Here is a 22,405-nt window from a genome sequence, read left to right as displayed (position 1 = left end):
TGTAGATGTGATTGGAATTCTGCCACTCCTGTAACTTTATAATGTTGCCTTAATCATTGACAGCATGTGAGAACCTTGAATGACCTGGTGAAACACTGGGACAATAGAATTCAGTTTCTCCTCTTTTCCCTACTCTTTCAGTCGTTCCATGTCTGTCTTTTGTCATTAGTTGGTGACATTTAAGATATTTAGTGAAGGACTAACCTTCCTTATGAAGGTAGACCTGCAGTAAGGGCTTAAATGCTTTAGTTCATGGTTTAAACCAAATAATACACAGGAAATTATTTAGCTGGTATAAATAAAGGGTGGTATTTCACATTTGACAGTTTAATTTCCTCCCTGCAGCTATCTCTGCCTCTTTTACGTTGCAGATGCCCAATCCAGCTTATTCAGATTGATTTATAGTGTAGTTGTTATAATTACAGCTATGTAACAATTATTTTGCTTTTGGGATTCTCCTTTGTTTCTGGGAGTTGCAAAGAAACCAGATTTGTTTCTTCCCCTTTGTAGGAATATCTGGAATTGCTTTGAATTCTATTTTCCTTTGAAATCTTATTTCTGATGCATACCTCCCTGAAGTGGCCTTGCAGGGGGATCTGACTTGGAAGTGGAATGCAGATCTTTATAATATTGTGCTGTTTGTCTTTTAAAGAGACATCTGGAAAATAGTTCTCTTTGCACAGACAGTGTTTCAGGCCAAAAACCTTGTCATTAGCGAAGAAAAATCACGCATCTTGAGGAACCCTCCTCTCAGTTGGGAGGAAAGCTTTGCAATATATTTGTAGTAAGGAAAGACTCCTTGTTCTCTTCTGGCCTTTATTGGTTAAGTATTAAGTAGACTAATTATTCTGTGGAAATTCTTTTCATTTTTTTAAAGGTGGGGTTTGTTAATGAACTTCAAGTGGCAGGAGGGAGGCGGGGAGTAGCAAGGCAGACAAATTTGCAAACAACACACAGGTTCTGAATTAGTTATACCTTCATGGATGCTCAGGGAAAGAGATCTGTTAAATGACTTAGTGAGTTATTTATTTTTATTTATTTACATTTGTACCTACCATATGTGCAATTACAGAAATAAGATTCTTCTTCAAGTAGTGTTCTTATGGGTGCTCCACTGTAGGTGTTTCTGTGTCCCTGCACATTGATCAGAGATTTTTGGTAGCAGTCCATAACACCCGTGCATGCGCTACTCCTTACCAGCCAGGCTAACCAGCTAACTAGGGCATGTGGGCATTCCCTTCTCAGTTCCTTCTCAACCATGGCTACAGAGGAAGTTAATAGCTGTCCATTCCTGGATCATTAAGTCTCTTAGAATTGCTCATTCTAATTTCCTTTGAAGTCCCTTTTTCTTTCCTTTTTTTTTTTCCTGTTTACTTTTTATTTGGCCATGCCTTTAAAAAAAAAAAAAAAAAAAAAAAAAAAAAAAAAAAAAAAGGAAGAATGGGACTCTGTCATCCACACCCTGGTGTGGGAGGCACCTCCCTGGACAAAGGGTATGCTTGGCTCTCCGGGCTTCAAAAAGTACCTCAGTTGCAAGGAATCAATCCTGGTCACTGATGTAGGTATTGGAGATTGTCCAGAGAGGATACTCCATCCATTTCTCCTCCCTTCCACCTTCCAAACCCCCTTCTTCATCCTTCTGCAGGGACTCTTTTCTCATGAGAGCTTATTACCTCAGGAGATAGACCACCTCCTCAGTGTAGGAGCAATAGAGCCAGTGCCTATGCATCTAAGGGGCAGAGGCTTCTATTCTCATTACTTCCTGGTACCGAAGAAAAAAGGGAGTTTGGAAACATATACTGGACCTCAGAGTGCTCAACAAATTCATCAAAGCTCAGAAGTTCAAGATGGTCATGTTATCCACAATCATTCCAGCATTAGAAGGAGGAGATTGGTTCTCAACCCTCGACCTTCAAGATTCATATTTCCACATCTCAGTTATACCAAGCCACAGGTGTTACCTCAGATTTTTGCTGGGACAGAACCACTACTCCCTTTCGGCCTCTCACTGGCCCTGTAGAGGTCGGGAGGTGTGGCCTCCCTCAGAGACAGTGAGGAAGGGCCAGCCCCCCACTGGGGGGCGGAACCTGGAAGTCCACCCCCACCTGGCCGGAAGCAGAGGGGCGGGACAGGAAGGGGAAGTATAAAGGGCTGTCCTCTCAGCTCAGTTGGGAGAAAGCGGCCGAGGGAGAAGGATGTCTCTCCCTGGGTGCTGGGACCGGAGCCTGACCGCTACCCCCAAGAGAAGATGCCAAAGGTGCCCACTGCCTGGGGCCCTGAGGATCTGCCGGAGCAGCCTGAGCCCGGTGTTCCCGATGAAGTACCCGGGCCCTGTGACCTGGAGGAGCTGCCAGAGATCCAGGACCCCTGCGTGCCGGAGGAGATACCTGGCCCTTCTGACCTGGGGGAGCTGCCATCCGCTGATGGCCCCGAGGAGCTGCAGGACCTGCCACTGATCAACGAGGCTGAAGGGTTCTGGAATCTCCCCCTGGAGGAGTACCCTGAGGAGACTGAGGGTGGCTTGGAGGACAAGGTACGCCAGGGAAAGGGGGGAAGGAAGGAGCCCAGGGAAGCCAGGCACTAGTCCGGCTGTGTCGTGGCCTGTAGCTAGGTCGGGGCATTTAGGCTGGAGCCCCGCTGACTCAGTGGTGGAGAGCTCATCACTGCCAGGGCCCTGGGCTGGGACGCAGTGGAGTCGGGTGGGCCTGTGTCCCCCTCCCCCCTTCCTACCCCGACCTTGGGGTGAGCACCCCGCACGGTACTAGAGACTGTCTGCCTTTTCGGCCCCACCCTGCCTGGGGGCCGGGCTGTAAACTCTTCGTGTGCTCTGCCAGGGGCTACACACTATTCTCCTTGCCTGCCCTGCCCTGCCCTGCTCAAGGGCCGGACCTTGGTCTGTTTGCCCCACACAGGGCTAGAGACTGCTCCTGCCCTGCCCAAGGGCCAGGACCTTTAAGCTATTTGCTTACCCTACACAAGGCTAGAGAGGGAATGGTGGACGTGTTGCAGTTGCCTCACCCTTTATGTCCTCGCATGGCAGCATGAGAAGGCACTAGGTGCATGTGCAGGCTCACAGGTGTGCTGTCTGAGCTCTCCATCCAAAAATGGGGCTAAAAGTACCTACTCATCTCATAGAGGTTGTGAAATTACATTTAATTCGTGTTTGTGATGCACTCAGGTATTCCAGTCATGAGGGCTATAGAAAAGCCAGTGAAGAAATTAGTAATTGTGTCTTTAGAGCAGGGTTTGAATAGCATGTAGTAAATAGGTAAAGGGGCCACACATTAAACGTCAAGGAGAAAAGAAATTATTGAATGGCTGCTCATTAAGTGAGCACCATCCGTTCTGTGCACTGAGTGAGGCAGGGGTCCTGTGGAAAAAATAGTATGTGACGATGTAATTAAATACTTACCATAATGCATATGCACTGGAGGAGGGGCAAATTAAGGTTGCACAGGCAGCCTTTATAAAGTATTACCGAACTTTTGAGTGCTTGACTTTGCAACCTTAATAACGTTCTTTTTAATGTCGTTTGTGAGGGTAATTTATTTTAAATTTACAGAATGAGAATTATATTGTGTGAACTAATTCAATTTAATTGACGTAAACATTTATTTATTATATTGAACAAGAAATCTTTGGATTATTTCCAAAAATGAGTGGTGGAGCATGGAGTAAAAACATAACTTGATGCTATCAGCCATTTTTTACAATAAAGTTTGAATGGGAGATGCTCTATCCACGTCATCATTACATTAGAGTGCAAGTCTGATGGCACTTGACTTAATAAAATCGTTGCTGATTGATGACTTACACAGTGATGCACAAGGTTTGTAGCATGTAGTATGAGATATAGAAGTGAAATTTGTATAGTATATGTGCAAAAGATTTGCACAAATAACTAATTTGAAAAAGAAGCTACTAGATTAGCCTGGATGATTATAATAGCACTCACTATTAATAAATAGGATGCTGTAAATAAATTTGGGTTTACATCTGCCTTTTGGGTGCTTATTTAAATAAAATGAGGGATGTTTTTTAAATTTTCTGGGCTCAGTGGCTAGATATTCTGTGGTACTGAGTAATTGTCTTATGTTGTCTCACAATTTTATTTTATAGTGAAGATGTGGGTGATATTACAGAGATGTTTAAATATTCAGTGTAATCAGAAACCTTATCTCATAAGAAATAAAATGTGACGAAACTGAAGTCTTTTTAAAAAATAAATGGAGAGCCAAAAAAACCAAACAAACAACTTTCACCCTCCAAATTCAAATGAAACTTGATCCAGACTGTGAGAGAGCCATAAAAATGGAGGGAGCCTGAGCTAGGAATACACACAGATTGGATTACTGCTGTTTGTTTAAATTTCTTCCCTTCAGAACTTTAGTAATGGAGCTGAAATAAACCCCTTTCTCTTCACTTTGTTTCCGGAGTGTGAGGTAGATTTGAAAGTGTGTGTGTGTCTGTCTTCATGTGGTGCTTTGCCATCAAAAACTGCAAAAAAACTCCAAGTGGTAAACTTGTTGGAAATCTAAACTTTCCTGGTACCTGTTGCTTAGAGATTTGTCCCTGCCTATCTGTACCTTGATTTTTGTCTTTTTTCATTTTTTCCCATAAACTCATAGAAATTAGACGTAACAAATTTCTTCCAAACTGCCAGGGTAGGAACATTCTCTGTTGTGTATTTCTCATTGTTTTGACAAGCCAATTTAAACTGTCCAAATTTGGGAGGCTTTCATCGTTTCCCTTGGGAAACTAGTCTATAGCTTAATACATCTATTTCTTTGCATTATACATAAAGATATATACACTTGTTCTGAGGCCAGAAAGAGGAGGGAGGCAGACCAGTTGAGAGACTGGGGGTAAAGGTAAAAGCATTAAAAAATAGGAATGACGTCATGGTGAGTGTCTACATAGACCACCAAATCAGGAAGAGGAGGTGGATTAGGCATTTCTAAAACAAATGACAGAAATAGCCAAAACACAGGATCTGGTAGTAATGGGGGACTTTAACTATCCAGACATCTGTTGGGAAAGTAATGAGGCAAAACACAAAATCCCCAATAAGTTATTGGATTGTATTGGGGACAACATTTTGTTCCAGGAAGTAGAGGATATAACCAGAAGCACAGCCATTTTAAACTTGATTCTGACCCACAGGTAGGAATCGGTAGCGAATCTGAAGGGGAAAGGCAATTTGCATGACAGCGATCATGAAATGATAGATTTCATGATTCTAAGGCAGGGGTGTCAAAGATCTGGCCCCCGGGCCAGATACGGCCCACCAGCCTTTTTGGTCCAGCCCCTGGTGGCAGCACGTGCTGCCGCGACGTCTCTTGGCGTTGTAGTCTCTAGTGGTGTCACGCGATCTGTGCGCGACACCGCCGGAGAGTGCAATGCCGTGAGATGTCACGGCAGTGCTGCCAGAGAGTACAACCTGGTGAGATCTCGCGACAGCGCACGCTGCTGCTAGAGAGTAAAATGGCGTGAGATGTCGTGGCGTCACGGACTGCCACGAGATCGGAGCACTTTGGCAGCAGTGCATGGAGCGCTGTGTGCAGGAGACACAGTGCTCCAAAAGGCGGGAGAGGGGTAGTGTGGTCTTGGGGCATTGCGCAGTACTATAATTCTTAATCATTGATCGATACTTTTAATCGTAAAATAGTAGTAGTTGTAGAAGTGAATTTACTGCAGTTTTTATATCGCCGATATCTAGCAAATAAAATATAAACCTACATAAAAATGGTTGTGCCTAGTATTTTGATTTATGGTATGTATGGCCACTTGAAGTACATTTAATTCAAATCTGGCCTGCCATAACAAGTGAGTTTGACACCCCTGTTCTAAGGAAGGAGTGAGGGCAGTAGAATAAGGTTAATTAACTTAAAAAAAAAAAAAAAAAAAAAAAAGGCGGACTTAAACAAACCCAGAGAATTGGTGGGTAAGGTGCCATGGGAAGAAAATCTAAGGGAAAAAATAGTTCAGAAAAGCTGGCAGTTCCTCAAGGAGACGGTATTAAAGGCACTAGTACAAACTATCCTGATGCAAAGGAAACATAGGAAGAATAGTAAGAGGGCAATATAGCTCCATCAGGAGCTCTTTAATGATCTGAAAATCAAAAAAGAATCCCATAAAAAGTGGAAACGTGGTCATATTGATGAGGAGTACAACAGAACAGCACAAATATGTAGGGACAAAATCAGAAAAGTGAAGGGGGAAAATGATTTACACCAGGCAAGGGACATAAAAGGCAATAAGAGATTCTTTAAATACATTAGGAGCAAGAAAAAGATAAGGGAAGATGTAGGTCCTCTGCTTAGAGGTAAGGAGAGCTAATAACTGATGATATCAAGAAAGCTGAGGTGTTTAATACTCCAGAAGTTGCTTCAATGGTGCCGAATAGAGGGGAATAATCACTTCCTGTGTTCTGCTGGCAAAGCTTCTACTAATGCAGCCCAATATGCCGTTAGCCTTCTTGGCAACCAGGGCACACTGTTGACTCATATCCAGCTTCTTGTCCACTGTAATCTCCAGGTCCTTTTCTGCAGAACTGCTGCCTAGTCTGTCAGTCCCCAGTCTGTAGCTGTGCATGGGATTCTTCTGTCTTAAGTGCAGGACTCTGCACTTGTTCTTGTTGAACCTCATCAGATTTCTTTTGGCTCAATCTTCCAATTTGTCTAGGTCCCTCTGTATCCTATCTCTACCCTCCAGCGTATCTACACTCCCCCCAGTTTAGTGTCATCCAGGAACTTGCTGAGGGTGCAATCCATCTCATCATCCAGATCACTAATGAAGATGTTGAACAAAACTGGCCCCAGGACCAACCCCTGGTGCACTCTGCTTGATACAGACTGCCAACTAGACATTGAGCCATTGATCTCTACCTGTTGAGCCTGACAATCAAGCCAGCTTTCTATCCATCGTATAGTCCATTCATCCAACCCATACTTCTTTAACTTGCTGGAAAGAATATTGTGGGAGACCATATCAAAAGCCTTGCTAAAGTCAAGGTATATCATATCCACTGCTTTCCCCACATCCACAAAGCCAGTCATCTCGTCATAGAAGGCAATCAGGTTCATTTGCCTTGGTGAATCCATGCTGACTGTTCCTGATCATCTTCCTCTCCTCAAAATGCTTCAAAATGGATTCCTTGAGGACTTGCTCCATAATTTTTCCAGGGACTGAGGTGAGGCTGACAAGTCTGTAGTTCCCCAGATTCTCCTCCTTCCCTTTTTTAAAGATGGGCACTATATTTGCCTTTTTCCAATCGTCCGTATCTTCCCTCAATAGCCATGAGATTTCAAAGATAATGGCCAATGGCTCTGTAATCACATCAGACAAGTCTCTCAGCACTTTCAGATGTATTGCATCTGGCCCCAGGGACTTGTGCATGTCCAGTTTTTCTAAAGTCATGAGCCTGTTCTTTCACCACTGAGAGCTGCTCACCGTCTCCCCCATTCTGTGCTTCCCAGTGTAGTAATCTGTGAGCTGAACCTGTCTGTGAAGACAGAGGGAAGAAGGCATTGCGTTCTTCAGCTTTTCCCACTTCATCTGTCACTAGGTTGCTTCCCCCATTCTGTAAGGGGCCCACACATTTCCTGACCGCCTTCTTGCTAACATTCCTGTAGAAACCCTTCTTGTTACCCTTCACGTCCCTTGCTAGCTGTAACTCCAATTGTGCTTTGGCCTTCCTGATTTCACTAATATCTCAAAGAACCTCCAGTTACAGGTAAGTAACCTCCTCATCTGCACATACTTCAATGGTAGATCCTGAAAAAATAGAGAGATCAAGTTTAAACTTGTAATGATGGACCCTGATGTCCAGGTGCATATTGAGGGGCAGAGGACCCCCCTGTACATAGACTTCCCAGTACCACTAGTGCCCCAGTCACATCAATATCTCAGTTACCAGAAACCACTAGATTGGTAGGTAGTACCGCTGCACTGAGTACTTCTGCGGTTCCAACGTCTTCATTGGAATCTTCCTCTAAACAGGAGGCGGCAGGGAGTACATTTCCACGGGGATCTCAGTCACTGACACAGAAGAGGGCTACCGAGATCTTAGGCCTCAAGGGGAGTTCCATGCAGGCTCCAAGTGATGCCAGCACCACACAGGCAAAGAAGAAAACTCAATCTAAGACAGACTTGGTACCGGGTCTGGGTACCCAGACTCTGACTGGAAGAGAGATGGGTGAAAAGAGTTCTAAACCCATTCCAGAGCGGATAAAAAGTATTACATTCCTGCCAGGGAATTGGAGTTTCTATTCTCTGACCCAGCTCTCAGCTCCCTAGCAGTAGAGGCCATTAATGAAAGAGGCAGGCAAGATAGCTCTAAGTCCACCTCATACAGCAAGGATTATAAGAGGCTCGATACTTGTGGCTGCAATTCCTAGGCTGCAGCCACACTTCAGTTCTCAGAATACTGAACCATCAGGCGCTCATGGGCAAATACAACTACGTAAATTATAACAAATTTAATTCCTTTATTGAGCATCTGCCAGAAGAACACTGTAATCATTTCCAAGCTACTATTAAAGAGGGTCAACTTCTATCATAGACATCACCCCAAGCCTCCTTAGATGCAGCAGATACTGCAGCACGGCCTATATCTACTGCAGTGGTTGTGAGAAGAGCGTCTTGGCTCCAGATGTCAGATTTTCCCAGAGAGGTTCAAAGTACCATTGAAGACCTCTCCTTTCATGGTTGCAAGCTCTTTGCATGCTCAACGGATGCCTCTTTACCTACTTTAAAGAACTTGAGAGCCATGCTGAGATCCCTTGGAATCTGTACTCCTGTAAATAAGAGGAGATTTAGTAGATTTTACACAGCACAAAAAGCATTCCTAGTCTCATGTTCAACCTACCATAGTCCCTCTGAATCCCCGGCCAAGAGACCAAGGTACTCAAAAAAGAAACTCTCATCAGCTACTACATCCTCCCAGACACCCATGTCCTCCAAGAGACTGTTCTGATGGCTGGTTAAGATTCTCAACCATCCAGCTGATGGGACTTTACAGCTGCAATATCCTGACCCCCTTCCTCCTTTTGGATGCCTTACCTCTCATTTTCAGGATGCAGGGGAGCATACAACACCAGATGAATGAGTTTTGGAATTCATAACTTCTGGTTACACAATCCATTTCAAGGTTATCCCTCCTATCCATCTTCAGGAACCCTTCTAATGATCAATTACTAGAACAAGAAGTGATCTCACTTCTAAATTTAGGAGCAATAGAACCAGTTCCTGTATAACACAGAGGAAGGGGATTCTACTCAAAATACTTCCTGATACCCCAAAAAAGGAAGGGAGGAGACCAATTTTAGACATCATGTGAGGTGCTGCTTCCTGATAGTCAGGCTTTGTGGTTGGAGTTGAAGTTGAAGCTGGACCTAGGGTTGGGACTGGGCTGAGGGTAGCATTGAAACCGAGGTCCAGGGACAAGCTGGGGTCAGAACTGAGATCAGAGTCTGTAGACAAGCCCAAATCAATACCATAGCCAGAGTCCACGTGCAGGCCACAGAGTGAAGCCGGGTGGTCAGGGTCCGTGGAGAAGCCAAATCAGTACTGTAGCTGGAGTTCAGACACATGCCAAAGATTGAAGCCAGGTGGTCAGAGTCCAAAGGTCCAGGGGAATCAGGAAGCGGAGGTAAGGCTGGAGGGGGTTGGTTAAAGTGCTGGAGCCAGGTCAGAGGTAGGGTAAAAACAATGCTGGAGGAGACTGGAACAGTGCCTGGGCAAGATTGCAGCAAGAACAGGAACTGGATCAAGAGCAGGCTGAGAGTCAAGAGAATCTGTTGCTCTGCGAGACAGAAGGAGAGTTCCTGGATAGGTGGTGCTTTTCCACAGACTGATTTGCAGCTCTGGTGGAGTAGGGGAAATACCGAAGCCTGGGGGGTCATCTGACCTAGGCTGTGCTCAAGGATAGGCTTCTGCCACATGCCTGAAGTCTGAGTCACTGTAGGCGCTGTTGGAAGGGTAAGTCCATGCAGATGAGTTGTTGCAGCATGCCTGATGACTCACTGCAGCTCTGTTGGAGGGGCAGCTGAACAAGCAGCCCTAGTTTGTCTGTGGGTTTGCCTCACACCTCAAGTCACTGAACGGATGTGTAAAACGGTAAAAATTCAGGATGGGTGACTCTGGCAGCAATAATTCTGTCATTAAAATTAGGAGATTAGTTCATGACTTTCTACCCACACATTCACCCATCACAGGAGATATCTTTGTTTCCAGCTTAACAACGAACACTACCAATACAGGGTGCTTCTTTTCACGCTATCTTTGGCACCCAGGTTGTTCTCAAAGAATCTGGCAGTAGTTGCCGCCCACCTACGTCATTTGGACATAATTGTTTTCCCATCGCTAGATGATTGGCTGATAAAGGGCAGATCCTGTTGGGTGGTGTTGGAGTCTGTAAAGGTCATGTCTTCTCTGTTTCACAGTCTGGACCTTCAAATTGACCTTGAATGGTCTGTTTAGCATCTAGATTTCATAGGGACTTCCCTGGCTGCATTGACAGGCAGAGCATACCTACCTTCCAGAAGATTTCTCATATAGTGAACCTCATCTCAGGGATTCATGATGGTCCTCAAGTTACAGTAAGAGATTGCCTTGAACTGCTGGACACACATCCACACATGTCTTTGTAGTGCAGCATGCCAGGTTACATCTCCAAGATGTAAAGGGTTTGAAAACCCAGCAAGCACAACCTACACTGGTGGAAGGACCCAACCAACAGCTGTGTAGGGTTTCTGCTTATTCACATTCTCCCTACCATAGTAATAACGTCAGATGGTTTGCTTTTTGGTTGCGGGGGGCAGGGGAGGGCACATCTGGGGCCTCGCAAGATGCAGAGCAAATGGTCGCCACAAGAGCAGCTTCTCCACAGAAACCTTTTGGAATTGAGGCAGTCAGAAATGCTTGTCTACGCTTTCTGCGAAGGTGCCAGTGAAGATAATAGACGTGATTTGAAAGCAAGCCGCAAAAAATAGTAAGCTCAGATAATGCCATTCACCATGTTTTCTGATGCCTCCTCAAGGTCATCTTCTAAGGTGCTCTGTGAATGAGGCCATTTCTTTCTTTCATAACAGAGAAAAATAATTACAGAAGAAAGAAAATCCAGGCTTGATCCCCAAAGAAGCAGCTTCTTAATAAGTTAACCACCACTAAGTGTAAGGCCACTCCAGAGGGGGTACCTTGTGTATTCACTTCTGTGCTGCTACCCATCTAGTAATCAGTGCATGCTTCTGTTCTGGAGCTGTCTGATTACTGAGGGCAGTCAGATTTAAACCAGATAGCTGTGTGTGAATTCAGTTGATGAGTTAAATGTGTACTCCCTGCCCTCTTGTACAGCTTCCCAACATGTAGGTCTTCTTACAGAGGAAGGGTTGTAGTCTGGTTTAAGGAAAGACTTTAATTCTGTGCCAAGGTTTGGATTTTGTAGAAAAATCATAGAACAAGTTTATATAAATATTGTTACACTGTGTTCACTTGGATAACCTCACGGGATACTCATCTCACTTTTGAAGAGGTCTCAAGGAGGCTGGGGGCAGCAGTCAGACAGTCTTACTCTAGGGTGTTTCTTTGACCTGGCCCACGTTTACAGTTATTTCTAATGCTGTCTATGAGCATCTTTGTTAGCAGTTGTTTTAAAGCTTGAAAGGTGTGGCAGCTAATGTCAGTGTGGCCTAAGTACATCATCTGGAGGGACCAGACAAATAAAAAACGTCCCCAAATGGAATTAAAATGTAAAATTCCTCTTTCACGGGCTCTGTAAAAGACTAGCCCCATGGGTGGCTAGAGAGGGGGTGATGAACAAGTGCTAAATGATTTGAGACAGCAGCTGCGGCTGGCTTCTGAGTGCTGTTTTGCCTCTGGCACTCCAAAGCATGAGCTTCATGACTACTGAGAAATGTTAACAGCTTTGCCTCTCAGGCATCAGCAGTTCTGGATATTTTTGTGGTTTTCATAATTGACAGCTCAAACATCCACTACACTGGGCACTGTACATGAGTCAAATGCACTGAACACTTCAGCCCATTGTACTTTCACAGGGATTGTACGGATGATGGCATTTTAATTTGATAATGGAGGCAACTTTAGAAGCAGCATAGAAAAAAGTCTGCATGTTTTGTGGTAAGGGGATATTTTGTGTGAATACTGGGATCATTTTGGAGTTGACCAGTGTCATTTAAATAGTTACATCAATCCTTAGCTTCTCAAACTGTGTGCCACCAATGACGGACTCATTGCCATGGTGGCTACAGAGATATTTCAGTTGCTTTAAATTTCGTCTAGACTTTGGTGACAGTGGTTGGTGGTGGTCCAGAGGCCCATGTGTGAGACAAGTAGGTAGTACTAGTTCAGCAGACACAGTTGTTCAGTAGTTAGTGCAGCTTCAGTTTTCTTCTTGTCAGAAGCATTAATTTCCTAAGATTCACATCCATGAATTCTGCATATATGTTAAAGAGCCTTGGGGACAAAATAAATCCTTCCCTCACACTCTGGCCAGTGGAAAACCACTCTCAGTAATTGAAGTCATTGCAAGTCTCTGTTACCACCCCCAACAGACCACAGTGTGAATAGCAAAGTAATATAGCATTGGAATAAACCCAAAACAGCAGAATAGTGCTCTCAGCCATTGGCTTGGGATATCTAGACTCCTGGAGTGCCAGGTTCAAATCCCAGCAGGGGTGATTCAGCTTTTTCTCCTGACGTAGGTGAATTCCACATTATGCAGTTTTATGATGCGAGGATCTGTTGGAGAAAATGTTAAAAGATTGAGAGCCTTTCTGTTCTTTCACTACTTTACTCTTCAGACACTAAATATCCAATGACACTTAAGAGTTAGAGTTTGCCTAGTGCATCTAAAATTTTACCCACACCCACCCACATACAAACAAACTTACACAGTTTGCAGTGTGCTGTGGTCTGGCTGACTGCCATATCACATTTCACCTCAGGGCAACATTTTAGTGGTTCTGGGATCTTTTGAGTTAAAAGAGCCACTTTATTTATATATATATATATATATATATATATATATATTTACCTACTTCACAGTGGTGTCTGACTTATTTGATGTTTGTAAACTGCTTTGAGTTCCTTGATTGGTTGGCACTTGCAAGCCCACACAATCACCATCATTTATCATTAGTACTGTTCTCTGTTTGACAGTAGCAATACAGTCACGATGATTCAATTGTTTGTATGGGGGGGATTTTTCAAAATCACCTAAGGAAGTTAAGAACACAAATCCCACAGAAAGACACGTGCTGCTAACTCCTTAGGAACTTTTTAAAATCCCACCTTTATTGTTTTCGTTTGTATGATAGTAGCATCTCGAGAACCCAGAAAACAGAAGGGCCTGTTATGCTTGGCACTGCACACACACACTTAGTAAGGATAGTCCCTACTCTAAAGAGTTTACAATATAAATAGACACAACAGAGAAAGGAAGTATTACTTTCTTTTATAGATGAGGAACAGATGGATTAAGTAATTTGACTAAGATCAAATCTGGCAGAGCTGAGACTTGAACCCAGATCTTCTGGTCTTCATCTTGTACCTTAACCACAAGCTCATGAAGATTCTAAAAAAGGGAAATTCCCAAGTTAGAATAACTTTTCCTTTCTCCAAGTCCCATCTATGACCAAATGTGTCTAGGCTACATTGCTTAGATGTAAACAGCTCTTAAAAATAAATCAACAGAAGTGAGCTGTTCCTTAAAATACACAGTTTTTTTTTTTTTTTACTTTTCGACTTAAGAAACTCCCTAAAGAAACACAGGAACAAATCTACACGGAAACACACCCTGAACCCCGACCAGGGTTATTTTATCTGCTATCCAAGATCCACAAACCCGGGCGTCCTGGATGCCCCATCATGTCAGGCATTGGCACTCTCACAGCAGGACTGTCAGGCTATGTGGACTCTCTCCTCAGGCCCTATGTCACCAGCACTCCTAGCTATATTCGTGATACCACTGACTTCCTGAGACAACTACAATCCATCGGTGATCTCCCAGAAAACACCATCCTAGCCACTATGGATGTAGAAGCTCTACACCAACATTCCACACAAAGATGGACTACAAGCCATCAGGAACATTTTCCCTGATGATGATATGGCACACCTGGTAGCTGAACTTTGTGACTTTGTCCTGACCCACAACTACTTCAGATTTGGAGACAATCCATACCTTCAAGTCAGTGGCACAGCTATGGGCACCCGCATGGCCCCACAGTATGCCAACATTTTTATGGCTGACCTAACCACCGCTTCCTCGAAATTTGTCCCCAAGCACCTCTTCTTTACCTACACTACATTGATGACATTTTCATCATCTGGCCCCGCGGGAAAGAGTCCCTCGAAGAATTCCACCGGGATTTCAATAATTTCCACCCCACCATCAACCTCAGCCTGAATCAGTCCACACAAGAAATCCACTTCCTGGACACTGCAATACAAATAAAGGATGGTCACATTAATACCACCCTATACCGAAAACCAACTGACTGCAATACATATCTTCATGCCTCCAGCTTCCACCCTGGACACATTACACGATCGATTGTCTACAGCCAAGCCCTAAGATACAACCGGATTTGCTCCAATCCCTCAGACAGAGACAAACACCTAGAGGACCTCCATAAAACATTCTTAAAACTACAGTACCCACCTGGAGAGGTGATGAAACAAATTGACAGAGCCAGACGGGTACCCAGAAGTCACCTACTACAGGACAGACCCAACAAAGAAAACAACAGAACACCACTGGCCATCACCTACAGCCCCCAGCTAAAATCTCTCCAGCACATCATTAAGGATCCACAACCTATCCTAGCAGATGATCCCTCACTTGCTCAAGCTATGGGAGGCAGACCTATCCTTGCTTACAGACAGCCCCCCAACCTGAAGCAGATACTCACCAGCAACCATACACCATACAAGAAGAACACTAACCCAGGAACCTATCCCTGCAACAAACCCCATTGCCAGCTCTGCCCGCACATCAACTCTAATGACACCATCACAGGTCCTAACCACATCAGCCACGCCATCAGGAGCGCATTCACCTGCACATCTACTAATGTGATATACGCCATCATGTGCCAGCAATGCCCCTCTGCTATGTACATTGGCCAAACCAGACTGTCACTACGCAAAAAAAAAAATGGACACAAATCAGACATAAAAAGTGGTAACGTCTATAAGCCAGTAGGAGAGCACTTCAATCTCCCAGGACACTCTGTAGCTGACTTGAAAGTTGACATACTTCTACAAAAAACTTCAAAACCAGACTTCAGCGAGAAACTGCAGAGCTGGAACTCATCTGCAAACTTGACACAATCAGACTGGGTCTGAACAGGGACTTGGAATGGTTATCTCATTACAAGAAGTAATTGGCACTGTTCACACATTCTCACCTTCTAATCAATGGTTGTGAATAGGCCTCATCTACCCTACTGAATTGACTGTTAGCACTTGTCCTCCCCATTATGCTTCTTACCCTTAAATGTATATATATATATATATATATATTATACTTATCTGTGATTTCCATTTCATGCATCTGACGAAGTGGGTTGCAGCCCACGAAAGCTTATGCCCGCAGGAATTTGTTAGTCTTTAAGGTGCTACAGGACTCTGATTTTTTTTTTTTTTTTTTTTTTTTTAGCAGCACATATGGGTGTTCCCTTGCCATGAAAGATTATGTTGTGATAAATGGGCCTACAGATTTACCCTAATTGTTCAGCTGTAAAAAGCGAGTGAAAGTTCATAAAGTATCATAAGAAGCTATCACAACAAATGTTGGGGAGAAAAGGTACAAGAACGAGACAAAGACTGAATTAATCCAGAAAAAAGGGCTTTACTGATTCCACTCATGGACTGTGTTAAGAGGACTGGTAAACGAGGAATAGAGAAACAGAAATTGATGTGTTTAAACTTGGTCTATTGGAGGTGTGATGGGGTGGCCTTCGTGCTCCCGTGGGCCGAGCGCTTTTCCAGTGCGGTGGGCACAAAATGGCCGCCCAGGGCTCCCACCAGTCTTAAGATTGCGGCTGTCTCGCTTCTGCCCAGTCTTCCTTCAGGCCTTCGCAGGCCTTCGCAGTGATCTCGGGACCTTAGGTTCTAAGGTTGGGGTAGGGAGTGTCCGAGCCTGCCCTCTTCTTCAGACACCAGCCCAGAGACCCTGACTGACAGCAGTGGCTGGCTGCTGCTATAAGGCACTGTGTAAGTCTTTTCTCTGGGCTGCTTCCCTGCCCTGGTCTTCGTTGGGGCTAAGTAGCCAATCCACCGGGCAAGCCCCTGCTTTCCTCTGGCTCTTGCCACTCCCAGTTCTCCTTCTCCTTCTTCTTCTCTCCAAAGCTCCAGACCACCAAACTCTCCAAACTTCAAAAGCACCCTGCCTGGCTGGCAGGGAGCTTATATCTGCTCCCAGGCAGTGCTTAATGGGTCTCAGCTGACCCTAATCAGCCTGGAGGAAGCCTTGGGCAGCTGCTAGGGGAACAGGGCCTTGGTCATTCTTAGGCTAATATAGCGCCCTACTACCACCCTCCGGTAGCCCCTGTCACAGAGGTCATAATGAGAAGATGGACTATTCCACCAAACACCCTTTTCTGGTTCTTAAAAAGAAAAATTAGCAGAAGATGCACCTGTCTGCCAACAACTGCTGGAGCCAGCTTTATCATCATCGCTGTCACCCCTGTTGTCTCCTGGGACCTTGGATCATCTTCATCCTAATCCTGAAAGATATCCTGACCAGACTGGACCCCAGCTCCATCTAAATCTTAGATGCCACCTGGAATGTAGAGTTGGGGTGGGTCCTGCTTTGAGCAGGTCTTAGATTAGATGGCCTCCTGAAGTCCCTGCCAACCCGAATCTTCTATGGTTCCCTGTGAGAGTGTCCTTCTCTCTCAATCTCACACACCACACACACACACTTCCCCTCTTAGTGTCCTTTTCCTTCTCCTCCTTCTTTCTTCTCTTTCCTATCCCTCTCTTTTTTCCTTCTGTCTCATAAGTGTCTGGCTTAGTCAGCCAAGACTCTATAGTTTGCAACACAGCTGTGAGTGAGCCTGTGACAAGAAAGACACAGTGCCCTAATCATCCCACTGCTGATACCAGTTTGCCAGGTCTTGGAGTGGCTGATCAGACAGTGGGCTGGGCCTGTGTTTATCCAGCAGTGAGGTTGCAAGTCAGTCAGTATCAAAGACAGAAGCTTCATTTTCTACCTTTGTCGTTCTTTTCTGTCCCTTTTAATCTGTGTTAGTCTTATTTTATTCTAGGAAACAGGATTGGACTGTAACAACAACAGTAACAACTGCAGCTCCAGCCTGTCTTAAATAACATAGTCTTTTTCCCCAGAAAGGAGAGTTATTACCGTTAAGAGACTTCAGAAGGAAAACCCTCCATATTTGACAGATTTTCGGAAGGGAAAGGGATGAAGGGGTGCTAAAATGAAAGCCTTACTTAATACTTTACATTTCAAATGCTTTACCTGGTTTTCCTCTCCCTTCCCTTCTTTGTTTCCTCCTCCCCCACCCCCTTTAAGAAAAGGTTAGAAGGATTTTTAATGGCGTGTTTGCCATGGTACTAAACAGGCTGAGGTCCATTAACCTTGTTTAAAACTGTTTAATGTTGGATAGTGATTGGTCGTGTTAATAACTTCAACTCTTTGGGTCTGTATATTCAATCTAAATTAATGTAACAGATCCCAGTACCAACAGATGTTGAAGGACATTCCACCAGGTCTAAGATAGCTTGCAGCTCGATGTCCCAAAATATTCTGTTGTAGAGATAAGTAAAGCTGCCACCTGCAGTTCTGTTGGTACCTTTACACACCGTTGCTCCCAGGATTTAGCCTCTAGATCAGGCACTCAGTTCAAGAAGGCAGTCCTCAAATCATTGTTCAGTTGAGTCTCTTTGAATCCAACTCCTTTTGGCTTTAGCAACTACTTTCAAAGTAACTAGCAGGGAATCCATGTAGGCAATGCTTGGAGAAGAAAGAACAGTTATAGTAGTAACTGAGATTCTTTGAGATGATTGTCTGCATGGATCCACACTACTAACCTTTTCTCCCCACTATTTTAGAACCCTATAAAAATGTCATTGTTGAATAGTTGCTGTCAATGGTGCAGTGTATATTTATTGCTGTAGGACCAAATTCTCAGCAGTACTGAGCACTTGCCAATTTCCAGTGACGTTGAGTGGTTAACAATGCAACCTTAATGTTGCAGTTCTTTGTATGGAGTAATTATTACTATTTTTGCATAGTAGCTTGCATCCAGGTATCTACAGGTAAGCATTATAAGTATTAATGATTTATGCCTTGCAGTATTTCTGTAATATAAATGACTTATCTCCATTTTCTGGATGGGGAGCAGAGGCACAGAGAGGCTAAGATGTTTGCTCAAGGTCACATACCAAGTCTGTGGTAAAGTTGTGTATTAGACTCATTTCCTCTCTCCCAGTGCTAAGCTTTAACCATTTAGACTATGTTTTGGTTACTGCTCTTTTCTTGATGCTTCTGTATCTTGAGTCACTCACTGCTTTACCCTTAAATTATGTGACAGGCTGTGCTATTAAGCCACTTCCCAAAAGAACAATGGCAGCTCTTTCTGTCTGGCTACCCAAAAGATCCACCCCCTTTAAAGTCTAAACAGTGCCCGATGACTGTAGGCTAGTAGAAATCTGCTTTGTTAATTTGATTACAATGTTTAAAACTTGTCCTGTAAGTAATACTTTCCCTGACATCTTACTTCTAGTCTGCAGTAGAAAAAAAGCCTGAATAAGTGGTTCTCTGTTACCTTTTTATCTTCACTTCTTTTTGGTGAGACAAATCTAAAATAGTATCTGGATAGCTTTAAGTCCTTCCTGGAGCTTCACCTTCCCAAGAGTTTGAAGTCCCTCCATAAAAGTAATGATTTGGTGGTGTTTCAGATATTTCTGACCCGATGGTGGTTCGGTGTTCTCCCATATTAATGTAAAAAAACAAAAAACACCTGTTTCTGTTAATATTCTTCAGAGCTGTTTTGGAGAAGCACTGTTAAGGAAAAGATTTAAATAATAAAAAGATCAGGGTGACGCACTAAACATTTACATACCCTGCAAAGTCTTGACGCTCCTCCTTTTTTCCACAGGCCTCCAGAACTAGCATCAAAGTACGCAAATTTCTCTGAGGGAGTTTGCAAACCTGGGTATGCATCAGCGCTCATGACTTCCATCTTCCCAAAGTAAGTGATCATTTCCCCAGTGTTTGTACTTTACAGCCTTGCTCGTCCCAAGCTGTCTTCCCCCTCTGCATGCAGGATGCTATGTAACCTGGCTTGACCTGAGTAATTGGACAAGAGTGAGGCCTTCATTTCTTGGGAGACAGGATTATGGAGGTAAATGGATCAGCAGGCTGGAAACAGAATGTCTGTACTGGCTAAGAGAAGGGGGAACTCAGGGAACCATTTACAGTGGACAAAATGATAATGAATCAGATAAACCTGGAACATAAGATGAGGTAAAGAATACATCATTCATGGACAATGCATGCTGTACAGGGTTTGGTTCCTACAAAGTGACCAAGCCAATCTCAGAACATGTGGATAGCAAATACAATGTAATGTATGGATGTATATAAAGGAAGAGGTTTGCTGTGTAGCTTTGGATGTGTGGGATACCCTGTACCCACCCTCTGCACTTGAGCCTGATCAACTCGAGTGTGGTTTGATTGTATGCCTGTAAAGGAACCTGAGTGATGAGACTGGAGTCAAACAGAGTTTGTGGGGAACCAAATGGAAGAGGTTTCAGAGGAACCTCAACATGCTACTCGATGCTTGTCCTGTAGATGGTTGCTGTATTATATTGTATTATTTTGCTATACTAATTCCAGTGGATATCCATTGTGAAATTCTGGCCTTCTGGAAGTCAATGGGAGCTTTGCCCTTGATTTCAGTGGGGCCAGGATTTCACCCCATGAATATACAGCATTGTATCTTCAATGGACCAAGTAATAGGTCAACAAAGAGTGTAGGCTCAGGGCCAAATTCACTGCTGGTGTAAGCAGGTGCAACTCCACTGAAACCACAGGTGCAGCTCCTCTGAATTGCACCTGTTCAGTTGGTGGCAAATTTAGCCATCTGTGGTAGAAGGGTTATATTCTCTCTACTTGCTCACAAGGGCAAACCAGCCCTCAAGTGCTTGGGAGTTGGGCAGCGGAGGTTTCCAGAAAGTGTTTACAGAGCCCAAGGCATACTATGAAGAGTCTGCTGGTCTTGCTATATCTCATTCAGTTTTTCCAATGAAACATGGCACTAGTCTCCTCATCTTCCTCTCTGAACAAGTCTGCTGTGGTATCAGCAACCCCAAGTGTTCAAAAATTATGAGATTGCCTTAAAAATAACGTTGGGTTTCTTTTTATTTACCTTTTGGTTTTTTGTGTCTTTCCGGTCCTTTTGGGTCATATTTTCAAGGGTTTCCCAGAAACCATGATGGCTGGAATTTTTTTAAATGAAATTTGAGACTCTTCTTTGGGTGCTGGTCCCTATGTGCATTCCATTGCGGGTGTGTGCATATGCTTGGAGTCGAAATGCTTGCAAGCAGCGTCTGTTGGTCTGCTCATGCGCCTTTTACCTTCCTCATGCTTCCAACCAAAGGGGCAAAGGACCAGTGGCCTCTCCAGTTCCTTCTTGCCACCTCATAGCTTGGGTCGGAACCTCCAGAGTCCAGAGCTTTTCTTGAATTGCTGTGCTCTGTAAATATTTCAAAGTTTGCCTTAGTGCCTTTGGTATATGATTCTTTATAATTTAATTTTTAAAAAAAAAGTTTTTATAGCTTTTAGCAGAATTTTCTAGTGAGATAGATTCCCAGCCTTGGAGACAATTCCCCATACACCATTACAGGGTAATGCCCAGAACTGTGGGCTTCAAACCTGTGTGTCATGTCTCCGTCAGTGCCAACCATCAGAATTGTCTGCATTGTCTTGGGGAGGGCCATGTTGTGGCTAGATGTAATACCTGCCCCTTTTTGCCTAGCCGTACCCATAAGGTGAGGGGACTCTGGCTTAGAAAACACCTAATGGAGAAGGCCATGAGGCTGCCGTTGGAGCCAGGCAGTGAGACTCTCCCCTCCACCCCTGGTACATTGGCTTGAATTGACACGCAGCATGCCTCCCACTATGAGGTCTGACTCTGTTTCAGGGGAATCTATACCCACAGACCACCTCATCAGGGTCTCATTGGAAAGGCAGAGAATGCTTGCATGAGCATAAGAACAGGTTTTCCTCTAAGCCTGCTTCAAAGATACCTGACACCACTCTTTGTAAATCAAGCAAATCTGCTCTTTCAACCCCTGAAAACTTTAGAACGTCCTGAGTCACATGACTCAAAAGCCTGTAAACCAGGAGCTCTACCAGGGTTTGGTGCTGTCCAAGTCAAAACGATTGGGATCTGTTGGTTGTGGCACAATCAGAGCTTCTACCACCAACAGTCAGATCCTCCTCCTGACCGCACAGAGGAGGAGGAATACAAACCAGTTCCTCCGGTACCGACAAGATTGTCGTCGTCATCTCCTGATGAAGTAGTCACCCCAGCATCTCTGTCCCTTCTGGATGATAGTAAACAATTTAAGAATTTATTGCAAAGGGTGGTAGAGGAACTCCAGATCTAATCCACCAGATCCAGTCAAATAGCATTTCCAGTTAATGAAGCTATGCCGGAACTTGCTAGGGCAGCCTGGCATACACCAGCCACATGCATCCATGCTCTCAAGAGGGCAGAGAAATGGTATTTCATTCCAGCTAGGGAAGCAGAATTTTTCTTTGCCCACCCTACACCGAATTCTCTAGTTGTCTAGGCTGCCACAGAGAGATCTAGACAACATCATCTTCAAGCTTTCTGACAAGGATGGTAAACATCTAGACTTCTTGAGAAGCAAAGTTTTCACATCTACTAGTCTTTAGCTTCGTATAGCAAACTGTCTGGCAGTGCTGGCTGAGCACAACTGTCTCAGTTACTGTATTCCAAATTCACAGATTTTGTAGACAAGCTACCACAGCAGACAGAGCTCACTTCCAGGCTCTTATTGAAGAGGGTGACTAGAACTGCACTTCAGTTAGTGGTTGACGCAGCAGACACATTTACCTCCGCCGATGGCAATGGCCATTGTGATGCACCATGGCTTATGATGGCACTCTTCGGGGTTTCCCAATGACATCCAAAACACCATGGAGTCCTTACATGAGTAGAGATTCTATGGCACAGTTTGGTTCATTTAAGATTTTTATTTTATTTGACTCTATGCTTTCTTTCACATATATTGCCCCTCCCTCACCAGTACAACCTCTTTTGTCCTTCCGATGTATTTTGTACCCTGTTATTCCTGTGTCCCATTGATTAGTCTCATTCCACCA

At 44.2% G+C, this 22,405-nt stretch overlaps 1 protein-coding gene across 1 annotated transcript in view; it reads left to right on the top strand.

The window, feature by feature from the left end:
- Nucleotides 1–22,405, top strand: part of ST3GAL3 (ST3 beta-galactoside alpha-2,3-sialyltransferase 3) — a 293,993-nt gene that overhangs the window by 98,061 nt on the left and 173,527 nt on the right. The window contains exon 5 of the mRNA XM_067567759.1: nt 19,149–19,241. Coding sequence (XP_067423860.1) covers nt 19,149–19,241 — 93 coding nt within the window. The remainder of the gene's footprint in view (nt 1–19,148; nt 19,242–22,405) is intronic.

Source organism: Emydura macquarii, unplaced genomic scaffold (genome assembly GCF_026122565.2).
Source record: "Emydura macquarii macquarii isolate MOO-44397 ecotype Brisbane River unplaced genomic scaffold, CSIRO-AGI_Emac_v2 contig_2805, whole genome shotgun sequence".
NCBI classification, from domain to species: Eukaryota; Metazoa; Chordata; order Testudines; family Chelidae; genus Emydura; species Emydura macquarii.
Note: the sequence above shows the minus strand (reverse complement) of the source record. Positions and strands in the feature narration are given on the sequence as shown.